The sequence below is a fragment of the Drosophila arizonae genome, chromosome 5, assembly GCF_054131065.1.
Source record: "Drosophila arizonae isolate 15081-1271.41 chromosome 5, UAZ_ARI_1.0, whole genome shotgun sequence".
NCBI lineage: Eukaryota > Metazoa > Arthropoda > Insecta > Diptera > Drosophilidae > Drosophila > Drosophila arizonae.
In genome coordinates, this window is record NC_142925.1 from 18,022,501 (window position 1) to 18,045,433 (window position 22,933).

The following is a 22,933-nucleotide window of genomic DNA, read 5'->3' on the forward strand; positions in this document are numbered from 1 at the left end:
GACTTTTCATGTGCGAATAATTGAGTTGAGACAAGTTGAATTGGAGAATTAAAAAGTCAATCAATTCAATAAACATTTTTAATAGAACGTAAAGTAAGTGAAAAAATATAGAAAAATTATACGCTTTAAGTCTTTAAGTTTCATAAATGATTTGGTATTCATATGAAGCAAATACTTTTTATAAAAATATATGTATATGTATATAAGTTATCAAGCTGAAGGCTTTAAGTTAGTTTTAAATTTACATAAATTTTTTAAATTTATATACATCTTAGATTTCCTGATACTTTCTCATTCATGATTCAATTTGGAATTTAATGAATAGAAAGTTTTCTGTATTCTTTACGTTATGAAAGATATTAAAAATATATAAAAAATAAAAAATCAACAAATGTGCGCTTAATAAGGATTTTTAATATACATGTTTTTTTTTTTATTTATTTATTTTATTTTTATTTGTAGAGCCTATCTTACTGCCTATAAAATTTAAACAACAAAGACAAAAATATTTATAAAAATCAGCACATCCATCATTTATAATATAAAATAAGAATTTCTTTTAATAAACATTTATGTCCTGTGGCTTATTATTTCACTGGATAAATCTCATAGTAAATATAAAAAAATATATATGTATATAAAATAGATATATGAAATATATGAAAAATCACAATCGTCTTACTTCTATCTTCCATCCTGCTCTTGCAACAACTCACTGCATTCACTGGCTTCACTAAAGCCGACTTTAAATCTCATTAACAAGCAAAACTCCAGCAGGCAACTTTTTCTCTGTTAAACGGCTTATCAGTTTGATAAAGGAAATTGACAGAGCGAGTCATGCAGCATTTTAGCTCTGTACGTGCGCCCACAACAGAGCCATGTTAAACTCTCTTAGGCTGTTAGTGCATTTAACAGAGTCAGAGAGCAGGGAAATTTTAACAGCGCGCTGTTATGTTGGGCTGTTACAGCTGTTAGCATACCAGCACGTGTGTGTGTGTTTGTGTGTGCGCGCTGCAAAACTAGGCAACATTATTGAAATTTAAGCGAAAGCCCGCAAAAGGCACATTAAATCACGAGTTGAATTCATTTGATTGAAATACATAATAAACGAGTCTGCCTGACTTGCCTGTGGGTCGCATCACTGTTATTATTGTCATTTTTATTGGCCTTCAAATTCCGCTGAAGCAATGAAAAACGTTTACGTTTGCGTTTGTGTTACCATTTTGTGTGTTTATATTCCGTTATGCCCAAGTTCCGACAAAAAAAAAAAAAAAAAAAAAGCGAAGTTAAACGCACACGGCCTATAAAACCCAGCGCGCAGTCTCCCAAGTTGTTCTTGCTTCGGGCTCGGCTCGGTGATAAGCATAAAATGCTTATAGGTTTTGTAGACATTATAAATTTATGATTGAGTCGACTTGACTGGCGACAGTGTGCGTGCGTGTGAGTGCGCATTGATTTCTTGGCGGCTGCTGGAAGAGTCTTCCATAAAATGCTCGCCCACTAAGTGGGGCATGGCTCATTAGGAAATGGCAAAACATAAGCTAAATTATCGCATACTCAAAGCAACAATAAAAGTTTTGACAGCGCCGAGTCACAGAGTCATATGTTGAGGCACAGTGGGGCAAGGAATAGATAAAGTCAAGTCAGTTTGACTAAACTAACAGCACTTGATTTCCTCTCTATTTTCAGCACTTTGCAACATAATGAGAGAAAAACTAAAAGAGAAAAATATTTAATAAATCTTGCTTAAACGTTTTCTTACACAGCAACATGATTCATGTAGTCCGTACGTACTCTTGGGCTCATAACAAGTTAGCCCGAGTTACTCAGTGGCCAATAAAACAAAATTCGCCCAGGAGTTCGCTGTGAGGAATCACAGCTGTAGCAGCCGCAGCGCAGGCATCGCCAAGATTTATGCCTCAGCCTCGATGTGCTGCCATTAAAATTGTATTCCATTTTCATCTCTACACTCATGCACCAAAGTGAAATGAGTATATGGGTGCTATGAAATGTCCGTCAATACGTCTGTGCGTCTGTCTTGTCTAAAGATAGAGAAATGTTTCACATATGCTATACTCCTCTTATACTCTTCCTCGTCCCCATATACCATCCTTTAATTATGAAATGTCAAGATCTTCTCTCAGAAACCATAGCAGTTGATATGCTAAAGAATTGAAGTGTACCAATTGAGGGCGTGGCTAATCGGCAGTAAGACCTGGGCAGCATTTGATTCGTGAATGAGTATTCTGCAGTCGGCTATGCCCAATTGCAATGTTATTACTAGCCTTTTTTCTTATTTTTTCACTTTTTTTTTTTTTTTTTTTGGTAAGCGGCACCCTCAAACTTTTTGGCTTAATTTTTTTTTTTTGTTTTTTTTTTTTTTTTTTGTTAGCCAACTTTGTTTTACATATAACCCCAGCCCAGGCTGCTTGCGCGCCCACTTTCTTGGCTCTCTTGCCATATCGCTATGTTCAGTAGGCGTGTCGGGCCCGCCCCGATAGCACACAATGTAAGTTTTCATGGCAAGAAACGTTTTATTTTCAGCTCTTGTTTTTCATTTGTATTTGTATTTAATTTTGGGGGGGGGGGAAATGCAAACAAAAGTTTCCATTGTTTGCTTTGATGTGTTTCGTTTGCACCTGCATCCAGCTACCTTTGCAGACGGCCCTCGCCTCTTTGATGTGCAATATTAAAAACTCTTTTATGACAGAGGACTGCAATAAGCCGAAAATTGAAGTCTGCGAATCAAATGTAGTCACAAATGAGGTGGAGAGTAAAAATAAGTTAAACAAGAGTCAAATTTGAAATATATATTTTTTTATATTTTTATGACATAATGTTTTTTTTCTTTTTATTTATTTATTTATTTTTTTTTATTTTGAAGCCTTTCTTAGTAGTATTTGACTTTATTTAACCATTTTTATATAGCATAAAGTTTTTTTAAAAATTCTTCTTGAAATACCTATAAGGAATGCAATAGAAAGTCGGTTTGGCCTATCTGAAAATTTATTAATGAAAGATTGATACATTATAAAATAGATACAAGCATAAGTAGCAAAAGACTGTTTCAAATTTATAATATAAGTTAAAAAAAAATAAATAAAATAAAATAAATAAATAATAATAAAAAAAAATAGCTTTGTGTTGTATTACTTTATCAATAAATATTATGTATTCATGTATCATAATATTTACATTTTTTTTTTGAAATTTAAATTTTTATTATTTTTTATATTTATATTACTGTTTTTTTTTTTTTTATTATTTATATAGTATTTTTATATAAATCTGTTTTTAAATTTAAAATTTATTTTATTTATATCTCATTACGTTTTTATGCATTTAAATTCTTGTTTTTTTATTTTTATTTTTATTTTTTTCTTATTATTATGTGTTTTTCTATCTATAATTCATTTAATTTATTTACTTACTTTTCCGTATTTAATTTCATGATTTTATTTATTTATTTTTTTGTAATGTATTTTTTTGTTATATTTAATAACTAATTTTATTTATTTCTTAATTTTTTATTTTTATTGTGAGACTTAATTTATTTCTTTAATAACTTCACTTTTAAATATTAAATGATTTTTATCAACAAATAACTTATATTACAGGGTAATAGCTAGTCGCTCCGTTTATCGCATTGCTGCTGCCATTGTTATCATTTCGCTGCTGCCAAGACCCTTTTCTTTGTCAGCCAGCGCCATCAAAACATTTTCGACTATCGTTTGCCAAAAACACAAAACACTTCGCATCGAGTTGCTATACATAAAAAAATAAATTCTTAACAAAACATTTATTGAACAACTTTGAGCGAGGCAGAGACTCGCTGTTCTCTAAATGTTATCATAAAACTTTAATTTAAAAAAAAAAAAAAGAAATCCTCTTTGTATATAGCTAAAAGCAATATGTAGAAATGTAATATCCATTCGATACATTTTAGTTTTTTTTTTATTTTATTTTATTTTGTTTTTTAAATGTAATTTGTTAGCTGAAATTGCTTACATATTTGCATCGTAGCTACTATGTGAAAGTATTGACAATTATGTTGCGCAATTCGTGAGGTCAGCTGTGCTGCGGCAGGTGTGCAGATTCCGCGAATAGTTACAGCCCCTCATCAATTGTGCATTGTGATTTGTGCTTTGTTGTTTGTTGCTGTTGCCAATGAGCAATGGGCCAGGCGCATAATTAAGCCACTCTCCGTTCGAAGTACTCGAATCATTTGTGTTTGTTTTGTTTGTTGCTTGATTGAGCCCGAGCCCCAACACATACATATATTGTATATGTATTAAGTATGACAGATCTATAGTTAATTACTGGCATTACTGCTTGCCCAACTCAACATGTGCGGCTGAGTGCCAAGTTGTAGGCATAATTACCGACATTTTTTTCGGGTCGCCTATAATTCGTGTTTGTTGGGCTTCGTGCCATAAGTCAAAGTATTTGTTTTTCTTTGCCATTTAGGATTCACTTTTCTCTCTTTTCTTTTCGCTTGTTATTGTTTTTCTTTTTGAGTTGGCCCATGATTGATTAGCTCTTGGCCAGCTGCTGCTGCTGCCTGTTTTTGTGTTTCTCTTTTTCTTCTCCTCTCGCTGGCCTAATCAAAGCGGAAATAAGTTATATATATGCAACTGGAGCCTAATCAGCGGATGTATTTCTATTGCTACTCAATATATATAGATGTTTGCAATCTCTACTCGATTCTCATGCCAAAATGCACCCACAAATTTGGCCTGGGCAATAATTTCATAAAATTACTCAGGGGCGCCACATAAAAACCAAACATAAAGAACGAAAAAAAAAAAAAAAAATATTGTTATCGGGCACCCACAGACACACACCCACACATATACACACACACACACACACTCACGCTGCTTTGCCATTTTATGGCATAAATTTAGAGCGTCGCTTGGCCCTAGGCTGGATTTGGGTCCAGCCCGGGTCCAGCTCCAAGTTTCATTGTTTCATGCGACACTTTGCGGAGCAGATAGAAAAATTGCTGTCATATTTGCCTCTCCATTTGGTGATTATGCCTGATTTCCATTTAGATGATGGACGAGACGAGACAGAGAGGGTCCGTCTCTCTCTCTCTCTCTCTCTCTCTCTCTCTCGATTGGCAGGCGTTGCTTGAGTTTTATGAATGCGTCGCTTGAGCTGTCAACAAACCATAAAAAGTTTTATTTCTTTAATGTTGTCCTGTGGCTGCAATTTTGTCACTCCAGCTGTCATTGTATGTGTGTGTGCGGGTGTGAGCTATTGTTGTGGTTCAATCATTTAAGCTTTTTAATTTGTTTCATGCTCAGCACTGTTGTACGACAGATAAAGTCTAAGCTGCTGCAGAATATTTAAATATTGAATCGAGTATGTAAATTTTATATGATTTAAATGGAGCGATGAGAGGATAGGAACGGAATGAAAGGCGTGTAGACAAATGGACAGACGGACAGTTAGACGAACGATAGGCGAAGAACGGACAGACGAATGGACGGACAAGGGAATCTATAGAAGACGGAAGGACGAAGAATGAACGAAGAACGGACAAACGGTCAGACGGATAGACCAGCAGACGAATGTACGGCGATAGACGTATGGACGAAGAATGAACGAAGAACGGGCACACAGATAGACGGAAAAACTCATGAATAGATGACAGACGGACGAAGAACGAACGAAGAAGAGACAAATGGAAAGGTTAGATGAACAAATTGATAGACGGACAAACGAACATGCGGACGGACAGATGAATGACAGACAGGATGATAAACGGACGGACGAAGATCAAACGAAGACTTGTAAAAAGACGGACAGACGAAAAACGAACGTAGAAGGGACAAATGGAATAGTTAGGCAAACAGATGGAGAGGCGGACAGTGGACAAACGAAGAAAAGGATAGAGGAACATATGAACGGATGAATGAATTGATGAACGGACGGACGAACGGACGACTGACAGGTCGACAAACGAACAGACGAAGATCGAACGAAGATTGAACTGAATGAAAGACGGACAAGCGAAGAACGAAAGAAGAAGGAACAAAGAGACAGACATATAGACGGACAAATTAACGCACAGGCGTAGGACAGACGAACTAAGAACGAATGTACGGACGAATCGACAAACGTATGTCCACAGACGAACGGACGGAGGAAGCACAATTGAGATAGGGACGAACGGACGAACGAAGAACAAGCAAAGAGAGCGACAAACAGGCATGGCTGGATGTATTTAGGTCAAGAAGGTCAAATATACCCTATGTTGTCTGCCACGCCTTCTTCTACCAGTTACATACACCTCAAGGAAACCAATATACCCTGTAATACCAGTTTCAATGGTTACATCTCAAGGCTCTTCAGATTACTGCTCACCTGTTCGCAATATTCATGACTTCTCAAGGAACCTAATGAATTGATGTCGTACAATGTGCCAGAGGTAGTTAGCTGCACGTATTTGTGTAATTAATGTGTGTCTGTAGCGCATTTGAGGAGTTGCGATTCGATTCGATTCAAATCGATGCGACTCATTGGCAACTGATGAGTGTGACGTGTGCTAAGTGCACTTCCCGATACCAATTAGTTGCATGCAGAGTTGCCAAGCCCTAATCGATCAACGCTGCGTATGATTAATGTGGGCATGAGGGGACATTCCTTGCGAGGCTGGGAAATGGCTCATAGGAGTGATTGACGCACTGCGGCTGGAGACTGGGCCCAGTTAATTGCCTATCACGAGTGCGGCAACTCAGTTGGGAAACTCGGCGAGTTCATTTGCAGATTAATTCAACTTTTGGCTGATTTTAAATTGAAGCAATTAATATTTGCTGCTGTCACGCCTCCAGGTATGCCGAAACAATTTCAGTTGTTCAGTTGATTGTTTAACCCGCTTATCATCGTGCCGCAAATCTTCGAAAACAAATCGGCAAGTGAGGAAGCAGGAGCGCAGGAAATTCAATTCCATCAAGTCGTGCCTTAAATCACAGAGAGGGGGAGTGCGAAGTGTGGAGTGGGCGGCACTCAGCGGCTGGCAAACAAACCTTTAACTTTATCAAAGGTGCTAAATTTGTGCCAAAGTGTCGTTGGCATCGCGAAATCAAATGCAAACAAGTCGAGCGCAGTCGACAGAGACCTTGGCTACGACAGGCTGTCTCCCACCCTCAGCAGCTGTTGTTGTCTGTGTGTCTGTTTGTGTGTGTGTGCGTGTTCGCGTTCATTCCCTCAGTGTGTGGGCGTAGACAGGCATAAATTTGTGCCCAAGCCCGGACTACGTGCTGTGGCTCTGCCTAAAGGATTACGGCCGGCACTCGCAGTCGCAGTCGCAGACTGAGTCGCTCGTCCTTCATCCTTCGTGATGCGTCCTTGATTCTGCAGCACAGCAAAGCCAAGGACCGGGCCTCACGCCGACTCTTGGCAGGGACGCTGAAATTTATATCACTCTCGCCTTCAAGGGGGCGTGACGCCCGCAGAGTTATTGCCAAATAAGCTGGGCCAGTGATTGACTATGATATACCTCGACCGAAGCTGATTTGCGATGTTAAAATATGCAGCCCGAGAGGCTCAAGTGGAGTACGTTCCAATGTCCCTCAGACTGATATGAGCTATCGATTGACTATCCCATATACCAATACTCTATATATAGCTGTCCTACTTCAACTCCTCTTCCCACTCAGCATTCCACGCCGAGTATACCCTTGCTCTATTTGCAGTTCGGGTATGCCAAGACGATGCGCAGAACTGTATTGCGGTTGAGTGTCTATTGCCGTTGGTATCTTTATTGAAAATGCGTCTAGCTTTCACGTTGTGTTCCTTTGAATAAAAACAAACGGATAATGTTATTCCTAAGGCTGAGCAAATAGCTTCCAATTGAATGAAACTGCGGATTTCAGCTGGAGTGACAAATCGGTTTATAAGTATAAGCAAAATGTAAAACATTTTAGATTTCAATTAATTACAATTTTTCTCTCTTTATTTTTTGTATGTTGCTGTGTATTATTTGGGATTAATAGTGTTAGGAAAACATGGAGAGCTCTCCATTTTAGTTGGTTTTTCTTGAGCATATGTGACAAGCAGATGCTGGGTGCGAGGGGGGGCGGAGGTGCTGTATATTGTATAAGAGTTTTTAATCACTGCCCTGGAAAGGACAGATTCCCTTCTCGGCTTTAATTTTTAGCTTACACTTGATGTAAATGTATTTAAATTCTTTATTAAATAGATTTTAATACGTATATTAAATTTTTCTAGTAGTCTTTAGTATTTTTTTGGTATTTAAATAATAATAATTATTTGCTTGTATTTAATTGTAATTAAAATATAAATAATTATTTGTTTATAATTTATGTATTTCACTGAACAAGCAGACTGCAACCTCTGCTGGCCACAGATTTTTTTTTTTTTTTTTTTTTTTTTTGCGTTAAAATAATTGATTACAATAATTGAAAAATAAAGAAATAATTCAATTAAATTTTTTAATATATATTCATATTTCCATTTAATGAAATATAAATAATAAAAAATTGTTAAATTTTAATTTCAATATATTCAAATTAAAAATTACAATTTAATATTTTTTATTTCTCATTTATTAATATAATATTAAATATGAAATATATTTAAAAATATGTATTAAATATTAATAATAAGCATAAGTCTTAAATAAAATAATAATTATATGATAATATAACTATTTTGATATTTTTTAATAAAAATAAATATATAAATATTGAGCTATATAAAAACACAAATAAAATTTTAATTTATAAATTACTTAATTAATTTTCATATAATACATTTTTCAAATGACAGTTGAATAATTTTGATAATCCAGCAAATAAATATCCAAACCAATAAATAAATTTACGAAATAATATAAAAACATAAATTAAATAATACTTTATATTTATAAATATATAAAAATTTTATATATATATTATATATTAAGCTTTCAAATGACAATTTAATAAGTTTTATATGTTCCTTTCGTTTTTTGCAGTTCATCAAACAGAACAGAAATGGTGCACAACGAGGAGCTCGCCCTGGACACAGGTGTGGCGCACGGCACACCTGTTGCCATAAACGGCGAGACGAAGCCAAATCAGCGACTGTACGAGCCGCGCGAGCGTTTTATAATAACCAAAAACGTGGTCGTCATCGGGCTGGCCTTCATGATACACTTCACGGCCTTCCACGGCACCTCGAATCTGCAGAGCTCGGTGAATGCGGACAAGGCGCTGGGCACCACAACGCTGGCCGTCATCTACGGCTCGCTCATATTGTCGAACATATTCCTGCCCATGACTGTGATTAGGTGAGTCTTGCATCCTGCACACCTGCTTGCCCCATAGAAATTAATTTCCCTCAGCTTTATGTAGATTCAGATTTAAGATCATCTCATTGTCGCATATAATTGGAGAAGCTGGGGCAGAGGCTTAGCCATAAATTTTCGGCATTGCCATAAATGTGGGGCAATTGCGTGGCGTTTTTATGGCAATTTTATGCAGATGCGACAGCCGAATGGCAGTCAACAGTCGGCAGTAAATACTTTGGCTGCTTGCTAAAGCATTTGACTGCTAAATGTCAACGGGCGAGTCTTTGGGTGGGGAGGCAAGTGGGCGTAGTCGATAGCTCAGCTCATCCTTATAGACATTTTGCCCTTTTTTTTTTTGGCTATCGACCATTTTGTTTTGGCTGACATTTAAACAAATCGCTAATTTATAGAAAACGTTTGCAGCCCAAGGGGGCGGACAAGTTTCGACACATTTTTCCGACTCGTTTGACTTATTCCGGACACGCGCGCTGGCCCCAAAAAGAAACAAGTAAGAAAGCTCCAGTCGAGACTGCTCGACTAGGAGATACCCTGAACCCTCCAAGCTGATATTCTAATCATTCTGCACTTCTTTTATGCACACATACATACACATGCATCCACACGCACGCATAAGCCTGCGCTCTGCTAACTGCGCAGTAAGCAGCGACTGCGCTTGGGCTGCGCTGCAGTGTGGGCAATATTATGAGAATTTATTTGTTAAATAATTTCTTTTGTAGACATACGATCTTAATGAAACTTTTAGAGCGTAATCATATGGTGAATATGTGTGTATATTCCAAAGCCCAAGTCTCTAGTATTTGAAATACGCTTTTTACAAAAGTGAGGGTGAGGGGGTGAATTTAAGGGTGGGGGGTAAATTTTACCAAAAACCGAAATTGTATAAATTGCATATAAGCATACATTAAAAATTTGGAGACTCTAGCAATAAGGGTGTAGAAGATATAATTTTATAACTGGTTTTCGATAAGGTTTTTTATCGATAAAAAAAGATCGGGATGAGTTATCGATTTTTAATGATAAACTTGATATGCGCGCTGTAATTACGGACATTTTAAAAAAAATTTGAAGTCTCTAGCTCTTATATCTTCTGAAATCGACGCGTTCATACATACGGACGGACGGACGGACGGACGGACGGACGGACGGACGGACGGACGGACGGACGGACGGACGGACAGACAGACGGACAGGGCCAAATCAACTCAGCTCGTCGCCCTGATCAAGAATATATATACTTTGTGGGGTCTGCCACGCCTCCTTCTGCCTGTTACATACTTTTAACAAAACCATTATACCCTGATTTCCCATTTTCAATGGGTTCAGGGTATAAAAAAAAGAAAAAAAAGAAAATGCTGCCCACTGGCAACTTTAATCAGTTAACTCGATTTATTTAGATTTATGGCCGGCCTTGAAGCAGCTGCTTAGCTGGCCCACTGAGTCACTGAGTCACTGAGGCAGTCAGTCGGCCAGTCGGCCGGTCAGCCTGCTGGCCAGGCTAAAACAAACTAAGCCTGTCCCACTTACTCTAATCAACAGTTGGTTCGGCTGCCGCCTGACCATGGCCCTGGCCCTGTTCGCCTATATGCCGTACATAGCCGCCCAGTTCTATCCGCGCTTCGAGACGCTCATCCCGGCCGCGTTGATGGTGGGCTTTGGCGGCGGTCCGCTGTGGTGCTCCAAGTGCACGTACCTGTCCACCGTCTCCGAGGCGCTGACCAAGGTGCGCGGCAGCGAGTCGCGCAAGGATGTCAACACGGTGAAGTTCTTCGGGCTGTTCTTCATCTTCTATCAGATGGCGCAGGTGTGGGGCAATCTGATATCCTCCTCAGTGCTGACGCTGAGCGCCGCGACGCCGGCCAATGAGAGTCTGCTGGAGCTGGAACTGGAGCCCCTCGAGGCGAGCATAAGTCGCGTGGACGAGCTGTGCGGCGCTCGCTTTTGCCCTGGCATCAGCGCGGAGGTGAATCCCAACCTAGTGCCGCCGGCGCCCGAGCAGATACAGCTGCTCAATTCCATATTCCTGGCATGCATGGCCGGCGCGGTGATTATGATGATTTTTGGCGTTAGCTCGCTGAAGCGGTGGGTATATATATATATACATTTACATATACATACACATACATATATTTATATGTCTCTATCTACTTCATTATTCGCTCGCTCAGCTATGGCGTTAATCGCGGCGACACTGGGGATGGCATCTCCGGCCTGAAGCTCCTAACTGTGACCATTAATCTGCTGCGCAAACGCCGCCAGATACTCATGCTGCCCATAACCATGTTCATTGGCCTGGAGGAGGCCTTTCTGGCCGTCGACTTTACACGCGTAAGTGAGCTTTTTAAGCTTAGCTGCCCGCACAGCTAACGTCCTGCTGTCCACTCTTAGTCCTTCGTCGCCTGCGGCTGGGGCATTTCCAAAATCGGATTTGCGATGATCTGCTTTGGCGTGGCCAATGCGATTGCCGCCGGCATTGCGGGCGCCCTGGTCGAGCGCATCGGACGTGTCACCCTGGCGGCCATCTGTGCTGTGCTTAATCTCTGCCTGCTCGGCTACATGTACAGCTGGGAGGCGCGCGAGGGCGACTACCTCATGTACTGCACCTTTGCGGCCATTTGGGGCATCTGTGATGGCGTCTGGCTGGTTGTTGTCAACGGTAAGCACCAAGCTTTAAGCTCAGCTGTTGCTCAGTACTTACTCGCTATATTGCAGCTTTTTATGGCATTCTGTTTCCCAACCATCTGATTGCCGCGTATAGCAACTTTCGTTTATGGGAGAGCACGGGTTCGGTTATTGGCTACGTCATCAGCTCCCAGCTGTGCACATCCACCAAGCTGATCATTCTGATTTGTGTCATGGTCGTTGGATGCGTGGGGTGAGCTTTATTTGTATATAATTAATTTTTAAATAATCTAGATATGTATCTCAAATTGTTTACTTTTTAATTTATACCTCAATATTATTGGTTCATATACCTCCTTTAGCTACCTGCATTCATATACTTAAAATATAATATTAAATATATATTTAAATATATTATATTATTTAATTTAAATTAATTTTCATATTTTGAACAAATTTTAAAATTTATTTTAGGTATTCCAAAATTAATTTTTAAGTTTTTTATTTTATTTATTTATTTTTTAATTTGTAGTTTATACGTATCTTTTAAAAGGAATCAAAATATTTTAAAATCCATTTTTTTTATTGTCTATAATTAATTTTCATTTTAAAATTCATTTTTAGAATATTTAAAATATTTATGATTTATTTATATTTATATATTCTTAGATTTTTTTTTTTTTTATTTATATACATGTATTTGAAGTATTCTAAAATGAAAGCTCAGTTACGGCCTAATTCAAATGAATCCAATTATTTTATAAATTTATGTACCTATTTTCAGTTATATTTCAATTTTTTTTTTTTCAATTTCAATTTAAATTTATTTCACTCTTTGTTATAATTACGTGATGTTTAGGCTAATACATAGTCCTTTTCTGCTAAGTTATTTATTTACATACATGACATATGGATATGTATATTTCAATTTATTATTATATTATTTAAAATATTTCAGTACTGAGTTGTATATATATTTATCTATTAATTTTTTAAACTTTAATTACTATTTATTATACTCATTCACGAAAGTGAATCAGTATATTGGTTTTGTGCAATGTCCGTCTTGCTGTCCGTCCGTCTGTCCGTCCGTCCGTCTGTCCGTCTGTCCGTCTGTCCGTATGAACGCAATCTATTTCGGCGCTATTGAAGCTAGAGACTTGAAATTTGGAACACATACTCGTGTATATCTCCGATTTATAAAGTGTTAAAATTTTCCCGATCCGCCCACTAGGGGCGTGGCAAATCGGAAAATGCATTTTCCGATATACCAGAAATCATGTTTGTTGAAGAGCTAGAAAGCTGAAACTTGGTATGTAGGTCCGCGTTGACCACCCAAGATCACGAGCTATGGCGGATATATCTACGCCCATTGGGGGCGTGGCAAATCGGATAAAACTGTATCTCCTAAAGTTATAAACCTAGAATGCTGAAATTTTGCACGTCAGCTAATGGTATGATTCTATAAAGTCTGAAGATAAATTATAAGTCTACGCCCGTTGGGGGCGTGGCAAATCGGACCTGAAGATATAGTGATTTTTTAAATTCTCCTATATTTTGGACACTATTGATGGCAGAGACCTCAAATTTTGTATATATACTCGGACTGATCACCCAAGACCAAAAAGTTTTGTCGGATATATGTCCGCCCACAGGGGGCGTGGCAAACCGCAAAAGTTTATATCTCCTAAAGTATAATAGCTAGAAGCTTCAAATTTGGATAGTTGAGTTACTGGTAGTCTCCTCTATCGATTCCCCAAAAATAATTTTTACGCCTCTTTAGGGGCGTGGCATATCGAAAAATACCCTGTAATTTTCACATTTTTTTAGGGTAAGCATTCAAACTTTGCAGTTAGGGTAACGTTATCTCTTTCTAAAAACTGACCAAAAATGAGGTGTCTACGCCCAGTTGGGGCGTGGCAAATCGGAAAAACCTGTATATTCTACAGTATTAGAACGAAACTTAACTACTAAATTGTTGATGGTATGTGAATGAGTATTCCGCAGTCGGTAACGCCCGACTGCAACGTTCTTACTTGTTTTTATATTTCAAATATTCAAAAATGAATTTCCAGTTACGGCCTAATTGAGTATCGTGTGTGGCAGAAGCAAAAGAACTTGGAGAACATGTTGAGCGACTGATTGATCTTTGACTCTGCCGCGCTTGCTTTGCTAATCTACGTGCATGTGATATTGCCAGTCTACACTAAGAGCAATTAAGAACAATGTAATTAGTATTAATAAGTTAGTTTTTATATTTGTATTTTTAATGAATTCCAATAAATATACAAACATTGTGTATCATTAATATTGAAATGAAGATTGAGTGGAATATGCTCTGCGTAGAGGGGTTGTCCGGGCATAGTGGAGGTTGAGCTCTATAGCATCAGAAATTATTTATTAGAGCATCATATCGAGAGCTATATATTTGGTTCCACTACTGCCGTTCCGTTCCATTTCGTTCCGTTTCTTCTCACCTACCAGATCGCACTCTATTGCTTAATCATTCTGCTGAGTGAGAGAGGAGGTAGATCTCATATATATATATTTGATTTCTTTCTCTGTCTCTCTCTTTTTAAATTCATGGAAATACCAGTTAAAATAATATAAATAAAACACGCATGATTTCATATTTTTAATTATGTTTGTTTTTTATTACAATTATTTAAATATTTTTTGTTGTTGTCTTTTTTTCCTCCAGTTTTTTTTTTTTTTTTCTTTAATGACTTTCTTGTGTACCATTTGAATTTCGCAGTTGAAGTATTTTGCTTCTTGAATTGTTTGTAATTTTTTTTTTTTTTTTTTTTTTTAGTTTTATTTTGTGTTTTCTCTTGTTGTTGTTGTTGTCTTTTTAAATTGCTACATAAATTTGCTAAATTTCGTTAGTGCGCTGCCATACATTTGAGTGGGATTCAGTTGTTACTTGATTTACGGATAGTGGATTTCATGATGGCCAAATGAGAATCGTTAATTGCTAGAGTTTATAATTTATTTATAAATTGTTTAAATAAAATACACTTTAGTATATACGTTATATTAATATATATATAGCCAACGCATTAAATGCAATTATTTTGTTTTTGTTAAATCAAAGCTTACAATTTATAAAGAATTTAATTTACTTGTGTCATTTATTTGTTTTATTTTTTTGTTTTCATTTTTTGTCATTTTGGTTTTACGCTTAGCCATACAAATTGTTAAATGTAAATCTCTAGTTTTGAATTCGTAATACATATATTTATATATTATTCCATGTTTTCATATGTATTCAATATTTTTTTTTTGTAATTTTTTATTTATTTATTTTTTATTTTTCTTCTTTTTTTCTTTTTGGAATGGCACATCAATATAAGAAAATGGGCCCTAAAAGTGTTTGACCATAGATTCTAGACTATTTGGGATATGATTAATGTTAGTCATAAATTGTAGATGATTTTTTTCTGGTATTCGATTTTCCGGGGAGGGGGAGTGGCATATGCAGACATTAGTGGTAAATGCTATGACACAGCTTTTACTTTACATGGCCTAGAGTCTAAGCGCTAAGTGTTTAAAACTATCACAAAATACACGCACACACACACACACACACACACACACGTACATGCACTCACACATTTACACACACGTAACCAAACTATATACAGCATATGGGAGGCAGCACGCCCCCCTAGACCATGCCCTTGGACATCATGCGAACGGTGTTCTTCAGGGCCTGCCGCTTGTTGCAGAACCAAATGCGAATCACTTCGCGCTCGTAGCCCAGCTGATGGGCGAGTCCTGTTATTTCGGTGCCTGAAAGGAGAGGAAGCAGAGATACAGATGTCATACATTGCCCAACTCGAAATGAACTTGATCCACTGAAAGTTACCACTCACCCGATGGATGCGTATTGCGCTCAAAGTGCGCATTCAACAGCTCCAGGGCCTGCGGCGTGAAGGAGGTGCGACGCTTGCGCTTCTTCGACGGCTCCACGCCAATGTAGTCGGTCAGATGGTTTTGTCCCGATTTGTAGCGATTCCAGTGGCTACAGAAATGAGACAGAGATACGTTCGTTTAGTTGAGTTTGCTATGTGTTTGGGTGGACGTTGTGTGGAACTGCCTCCATACTCTCACCTCTCTTCGGCCTCCTTCATCCAGCGCTCCAAGACGGGCTTGATTTTCTGAGCACTCTTTGGTGTGATGTCGAGTTTCTCGAACCTATGTGCGTACATATACATATACATATACATATATATAGGAGGGATAGAGTAACTTAGTAAATGCCGTACAAACGTATGCGCGAAAAGTAAAAGAAACGTAACTAAAGTGCCAGGACATTGTCAAGTAGCATATTTTTTTCATTATTCTTTTCTTTTTTTTTTCTTTTTTTTTTTTTTTTTTTTTTGGCTGCAGGCCACGCAAAAAACATACGAAATTTGTTGTAGCTGTTGTTGTTGAAAGCTGCTAAAAAATATTGCTCATTGGCAATGCCCTGGCCAATCATAGAACTTGGTGTTGGAGTGGGAGAAGCGCATACTTAGAATAATAAAGATAAGAAGAAGAAAACGAAAACATAAAAGAAATGTACAAAACAAATATGAGCTCTTGCACTTTAGTTAAGTTTCTTTCACACATAGTCAGGCACACATTCGCACACACACACACACTCGCATACACACACATACATGTTCTGTTGTTGCGTCGACAGTTGAGCGGCATACATCTGCGCAGCGAGTGCACTGCTTGCATTTTGGCATTTTGGCATTTTGGCATTTTGGCATTTCGACGATGGGGACAGCCATGGCGACATGGGAGAGTAGAGAGTAGAGACGGTTGGCGATTTCAAAATAAACAAATAAAATAAATAAAATGAATTTTGCATTATTTTTCGTTTGTCACTGGTTTAAATAATTAACTAACTAATTAAGCATTATGTTCGATACATAGATATTTAATTATATCAATATAGTTAACATACAAAATATGTATACATACATATATGTTTGCATATCCACATATGTATGTATACATATTTTGCTATGGTTTTTTATAGCTTGTTCAAAATGTCCTGGCACTCTAAAGATTGTTCCAGAAGTTTTTAAAACTAATTAAAATTAAAGCGTTCTAAATTTGTTTCGATTGCAAAATAATTGTGTTTTTTCTTTAGATAAATTATAAAAATGTATTTCTGTTTATCCTCTTTGCCTGCTCTATAAACTTTATGAATTTCATTATAATATTTTTATTAAATTATAAAAAAATTAAATGGGAATATATTTAAAGAAAATATATTTAAAAAAAATAAATAAAATATTCGCTAAATAAAATATTTTTAATTTTTTAAATCATAAAATTTTGTGTAAAGACAGACAAATGAGAGATTAAATTTTATAAAAAAAAAAAAAAAAGTAAAATAAAATTAAATTAAATAGGTACAATAAAACAATAATTTCGTTTTAAATATTTTTTTTTTTTAATGTTTATTATATATTATTATTATTATATATATATATTTTTTTTTTTATTTTCGCACTCTTTGTATATAAGTAAATAAATATTTATATATATTTTTTAATAAAGACTTGATTTAAATTATTTTAAAATATATAATTGATAGAAAAATCCCAATAATACAATTTAATATAATAAATTTTACAGTTTTTTAAGATATTATTTTTTTTAATTTTTATTTATTTATTTATTTTTTTTTTTTAATTTTCTTTTCATTTTATATATAAATATTTTTCAAATTTTGCCTGTCAATTATAATTAATAATAATTATATGTAAAAAAAAAAATGAATAAATAAAAATAGAAGGAAAAGAATTAAATTTCTTATATTTATATTTACAATTTTTTCTTGCAATTCTTTTATTGCTTTGGTACTAAATATATTATGATTTTGATAAGCCTAATATTATTTGAGCTTTATACCAAATGTAAGTAATACGAAATGAAACGTAATAGCTCGCATTCAAATCTTAAAGGTTTGTAAGCTGACTTGCCTTGATCTATCTTTATCTCTATCTTTCAGTTATTTTATAAAAATGATAAATAGCTTCGTCTATGCATAGCTCACCTGCATATGGCACTCTGGCTGTACGCCGGTCCCTCGGTCACGGATAGCGCCTGGCCCACCTGGGTCTGGGTGAGGCCCAGCGAGAGGCGTCGCAGCTTGAACGCCTTGGCGAACTCCTTGATCTCGTCCAGGTCAATGCCGTCGACCACATTGGTGGTGGCCTGATTGATGGTGGGCTCATCTGGAAAAGCAAGTTGAGTTTGGCAGGGCATTAGTGAAGCACAAGCAGTTACTAACGGAACTTAAGAGGCTAAGCTAAACTAAAGTGGCCGCCAGACGAGCTAGCTGCTAACTGGACCGTCCGAGCGTCTCATAACGAGGCAATAACTGTCAATGCGAAATGACAACATTAATTGGCTACGAGTCGCGCGCGGCTCTTAATTACAGTTAATTGCGGTAATTGCGAAATATTATTAGAGTGTCGTAGGTAAATTGATAAAACTCATTTGCCATAGCACAGGAAGACACTCGGAGGTTGTTGCTGCTGCTGCTGCTGCTGTTGTTGTTGTTGCTGCTGTTGTTGCTTTTATTGCTCTGTCACTTAGGTCGTGTTATGCTTGTCTATTAGGCAAGCGGGGGAAAAGTTGGCTGGCTTTATCTGCTTAATTTGTTAGCAGCTGCTGCGTCGCGCTGTCTGCGAACGACACTCGCCAAACTACACGCACAGAAATTTGATTTATTTATTAATGATATGCAAGCGACAACAAGGAGACGGCAGCGACTCTGCCAGAAGACACCAGCACAGCACAGCGCAGCCATTCACTTGACTGTAACTGCAGCCGAGGCGCTTTAGCGGTAATTAAGATGCGCCGGCAACCAGCAACCAGCCCCCCAGTCCCTGCCTCAGTGCCTCAGCCAGCCTCAACTGCCGCTGTTATCCTTGTCTGAATCCTTGCCAAGCCATAACTTGCGCTGCTGTCGTCGTCATCGTCGTCGTCGTCGCTTTGTTGTTTGTTTGCCATCGAGCAGTGAAATATGTCATTAAATACGAAAACATCTTAAGTTTTTGTATGCATCAATTAGTAGTAATTAAGCTGCATATTGTCTGCAATTTGTATGCGATGCGACACTAGAGAGCTGCCATCAAGTAGCTAGCGAAGTAACAACTGCCATACGATCCCTACCCACCTCCTGCCACCCCCTCTCACCCAATTGAGACTGAAACCTGTTAGCTGATGGCTTAGCTGATGCCTCTAGCCTGTGGCGGGGACGGGGGCGGGGGCTGGGCGCTGCCTGCTTGTTGTGCTGATTGCATTTTTAATGCATCCAAAGTTTCAATTAAGCTCTAAGCGAGCTGCAAGCCTGCACACACACACATGCAGACTCTTATATGCATGAGCATGAACATGTATTGATAAGGACTAAAAGTGTTAGGGGTGCTCGCTTATAAGATGTATTCAAATTGATTTTAGAAGATAAAGTGGGACTGTGCTATACCTAGCATAAAAATTTGACTGTTATGCGGTAAACATTTAAGCATATCAGTCATTTATTTACAATTGAACTAAAAAACATTTTGAATATTAAGTTTACTATAGAAAACAGAGCAACAGCAGATGAATTTAATATTTAGAAATATTTATAAATGCTTGATGGTCAAAAATGTTTAATAGTTGGCTACATTTTGAGCTATAAAAATATATTAAGTATACGCCTAGGCCTTAGCGGAGCTTTTGTTTGCTCATATTATAGCTTGAAAGTTTCTCGATGTCTGCAATTAAATGTCGCTTACTGCTGCTCAGAGAAAAACTCAGAGAGCAATTGATTACTTCATGAATGCCTTTGCGATCTGCCTGACACTTTTTTCGCTCTGCTTTTCCCCAATCGTTTTACTGAGCTACCTCACGAACAAGTAGATCAATTCATTTCCATACAGAAGAGACTACGTATTTGTTCGGTTCAGTCTCTATAGGCTCGAGCATTGAAAGTATGGCACGATAAAGTTTTGGCTCTGCAAACGCTCTAGCGAAATAGACACATGCTCATATAAAGCACCAATATATGAGTTACATGGTTAGTAAATGTATTGGTATGTATAGAAAAACTGAGTGAGGACCTTTTGCATTGACTTTATCAACTATTACTGGCTTACTTATAATACCTTTATTTAATCGCATTGAGCGAGCTTTAAGAATTCGTGAAAAGAGCGCCAAAAGAATTAAGTGAAGGTGCTCAGCAGAAAGCAAAAACCAAAGGAAACCAAAGCTCAGAGCAAAGGAGAGCGTAAAGAGTCAAATGATCAGTTCTTAATCGAAGTCTATGGTTGATACTGCTGGACCGCAAATGAGATTTAACAATCTCAATTGATTTTTAATACACCTGAAATCCCATAATTCTATTTATATTCCAAATGCTGTTAAGTATGCAAGTAATTAGACATTTTTTTGTATATATGTATATACTCTAGAAAATTAAAAAGTTTGATTATTAAAATATTTTAATATCATTTCTTTTTTTTTTTCTCTTTATGAGGCTTTGATTAAAATAATTTGGGTTTCATTCTCTGCTCAAATGAAATCAAATCTTTTTTATTTTCTATTTATTAATTTTTTCTGATAAGACTTCTACTTATCCCTTTGGCATTTGTGAAAATATTTGTTTTAATAATTTTAGATTTTAATTAAATCTTTCCCTTTTCTTTGAAAAGTATGAAACCAAGTCGTCCCATCAAATAAAATATTTTCAAATCACAACGAAGAATTCATGTATATAAATATATTATTTGTAATTAAGTTTTCAAGTGGCTCAACAGAAATTCGAGTAAAAATCTAAATATTTTCTTACGCAATTAGTCAAAATTCACAAAAGCCACAAACATACTCACACATACACGCACACACACACACACTTACACATGAGCTAAATAAGCAAAGAGTTGGGATTTGGGCAAATGAAATTCAAGTGGCAATTGCAAAGTTCAATTCGAGCTGTTTTAGCTTGATAATGATGCAGTTGTCTGATGATTTGATATTTTAAGAGCTGGTGAGCAACGTGGCGGATGAATGACATTTATAATAAACACACACACACACACACAAGCACACATCATTTTGGGCAAGTTTTTCAACATTAATTAAGGCGGTTCGAGAGCACCAACCGAAATAAAACTTTGACTGTGTTTTAAATGAAAACAAGTTCTAACAAGTTAACTGGATTTTATGTAATTTCTAAAAGAAAATGCAGGCCAAGTTTGTAAGGGAAACAGGCAGGAGTGGGTGAGTGGGAGATAGAAGAACATCTCGTCTCCTGTGTGTGTTGAAAAGTTTCGCTGTGCATTTACACGATTTCTCACAATTCGGTTCATAATTGATGCAGCCGCGAGCTGCTTGACGCGCGCCGTGCCAAACTCCAGCGAAAGATTTTGCCACGCCAGAAGTTGAAAGATGTCAGCCGTAAGTGTTAGGCAAATTAGCAGCTGCGCTGAGCCTGTCACGCCTCGGCAACAAGTCGGCGAGAGCCGGGCAACTAAACTGATGCAACAGCCTGTCAGAAGGCTTTACGCCAACTTCTTGCGATTAGCTGGTTGAGTATTACCAGACAGATACCAGGATATATGCATGTGTGTGTGTGTGTGTGTGTAATAAACAGACTTGGCAGAAATTAGTTCTCTCTTCTTTGGCAAAATGACATGAACTGCATAAACTAGAGCTGTTGCAGTCATCGATGGCATTATCATTAGTAAATATGCCCTCTATATATAATTAGATTCCTATATAATCCTATATAATTTACTTTCTACCTTGCAGCAGTTAATTCTATGAACAGTATCGGCCATAGCCCAAAAAATGTGAATATTAATTAAGTTCTGTATAGATTGAGTTGTTCAAAAGTTAACAGGATTTTTTGTATATAAAAAAATATATAAATAAATAAATTTAAAAAATAATACGAAACGAATACATAATAATACAAAAATAAATAAAATAATAATAATAAAATAGTATACCACAAAATAAAATAAAAATAAATAAATACAAAAAAAATTAAAATAAACAAAATTATATAGCATAAAATTAAATTTAAAAAAAATCAAAATATAAGTAATTCATTTATTTAATTTAATTATAATTTTTTTAAATATTTTTTTTATGAAATTTTTAACAATAACTTTGGGTTTTATTTCAAAAGAACCCTTAAGCCTTTTAATGACATAATAAAAAAAAAAAAAAAAAAAAACAAACAATAATTATAAGTAAATAAAATAAATGTTATTTATTAAAAATAAATGGTTTTAAAAACTTTTTCTTAAATAATTGTTAATTATAAACCTATTGCATCACATCGTAAAACTAAGTATCGCAATGTGCAACAATCGAGAAATGAGCAACTCAACTGTAAAGAGTCTCAAGAAACTAATCTGCCAACAGATTTAAATATATACAGTGTATAACATTAATATTCAAATTCGATAAAAATTTCTTTATTTATGTACAATTTTTGTTAGTTATGCTAAATATATACCCTTTTGAAAAGAAAACTTTACCACACACAACTTATGTTTTAAAATTTTTAAATTTTTATTAATATATCATATATATTTGCATTTAAAGTTGAGAAATAAAAAACCGAATATTAATGTTACTCTCACTGTATATATATTTAGCCACTCCTATCTTAACTTCTAGTCAAAAGTCGTATAAAAGAAAAGAGTCGATCTTTACTCACTCGGTGAATCCATGAGCAGGTCGTTGTCATTGTCGTTGCCATTGGGCGACAGCTGGGGCGGCTCGCTGCGCGAGGAGGGGCTGAGCTTCAGGGGCTGCATGAGTGAGACGCCCGACGTGGATGGGCCCGGCAGGGGCGAGTCGTCGCGCGGCGAGGCGGATGAGGCGCGCGTGGCCGTAGACGTGGGCGGCCCCAAGGATTTGGTGATGGTTAGCTCGCCATTGGAGGCGTTGAGTCTGCAAAAGGCAATCGCTTATATAACCAAATAT

At 36.6% G+C, this 22,933-nt stretch overlaps 2 protein-coding genes across 9 annotated transcripts in view; one reads left to right on the forward strand and one right to left on the reverse strand.

Annotated features, from left to right (window-relative positions):
• The window catches only part of LOC108617001 (UNC93-like protein), a 23,852-nt gene extending 9,595 nt beyond the window's left edge, over positions 1-14,257 (forward strand). For 2 of the 3 annotated variants that reach the window (XM_089471341.1, XM_089471340.1), the window contains exons 2-7: positions 8,987-9,301; positions 10,859-11,401; positions 11,488-11,647; positions 11,708-11,975; positions 12,032-12,194; positions 14,017-14,257. In XM_089471341.1, the coding sequence (XP_089327467.1) occupies positions 9,006-9,301; positions 10,859-11,401; positions 11,488-11,647; positions 11,708-11,975; positions 12,032-12,194; positions 14,017-14,083 (1,497 nt within the window). In that variant the 5' untranslated portion in view covers positions 8,987-9,005 and the 3' untranslated portion in view covers positions 14,084-14,257. Of the gene's footprint in view, positions 94-8,986; positions 9,302-10,858; positions 11,402-11,487; positions 11,648-11,707; positions 11,976-12,031; positions 12,195-14,016 lie in introns of all 3 variants that reach the window. The other variant, XM_089471342.1, reaches the window with a different exon arrangement.
• A 471-nt stretch (positions 14,258-14,728) lies between these two features.
• The window catches only part of pdm3 (POU-domain protein pdm3), a 104,326-nt gene continuing 96,121 nt past the window's right edge, over positions 14,729-22,933 (reverse strand). The window contains exons 6-11 of one of the 6 annotated variants that reach the window (XM_089471335.1): positions 22,665-22,900; positions 18,000-18,180; positions 16,606-16,659; positions 16,055-16,138; positions 15,817-15,965; positions 14,729-15,733 (exon numbers count right to left, since the gene is read on the reverse strand). In XM_089471335.1, the coding sequence (XP_089327461.1) occupies positions 15,609-15,733; positions 15,817-15,965; positions 16,055-16,138; positions 16,606-16,659; positions 18,000-18,180; positions 22,665-22,900 (829 nt within the window). In that variant the 3' untranslated portion in view covers positions 14,729-15,608. Of the gene's footprint in view, positions 15,734-15,816; positions 15,966-16,048; positions 16,139-16,605; positions 16,663-17,999; positions 18,181-22,660; positions 22,901-22,933 lie in introns of those variants that run through there. The other 5 variants (XM_089471334.1, XM_089471336.1, XM_089471337.1 and 2 more) reach the window with 5 other exon arrangements.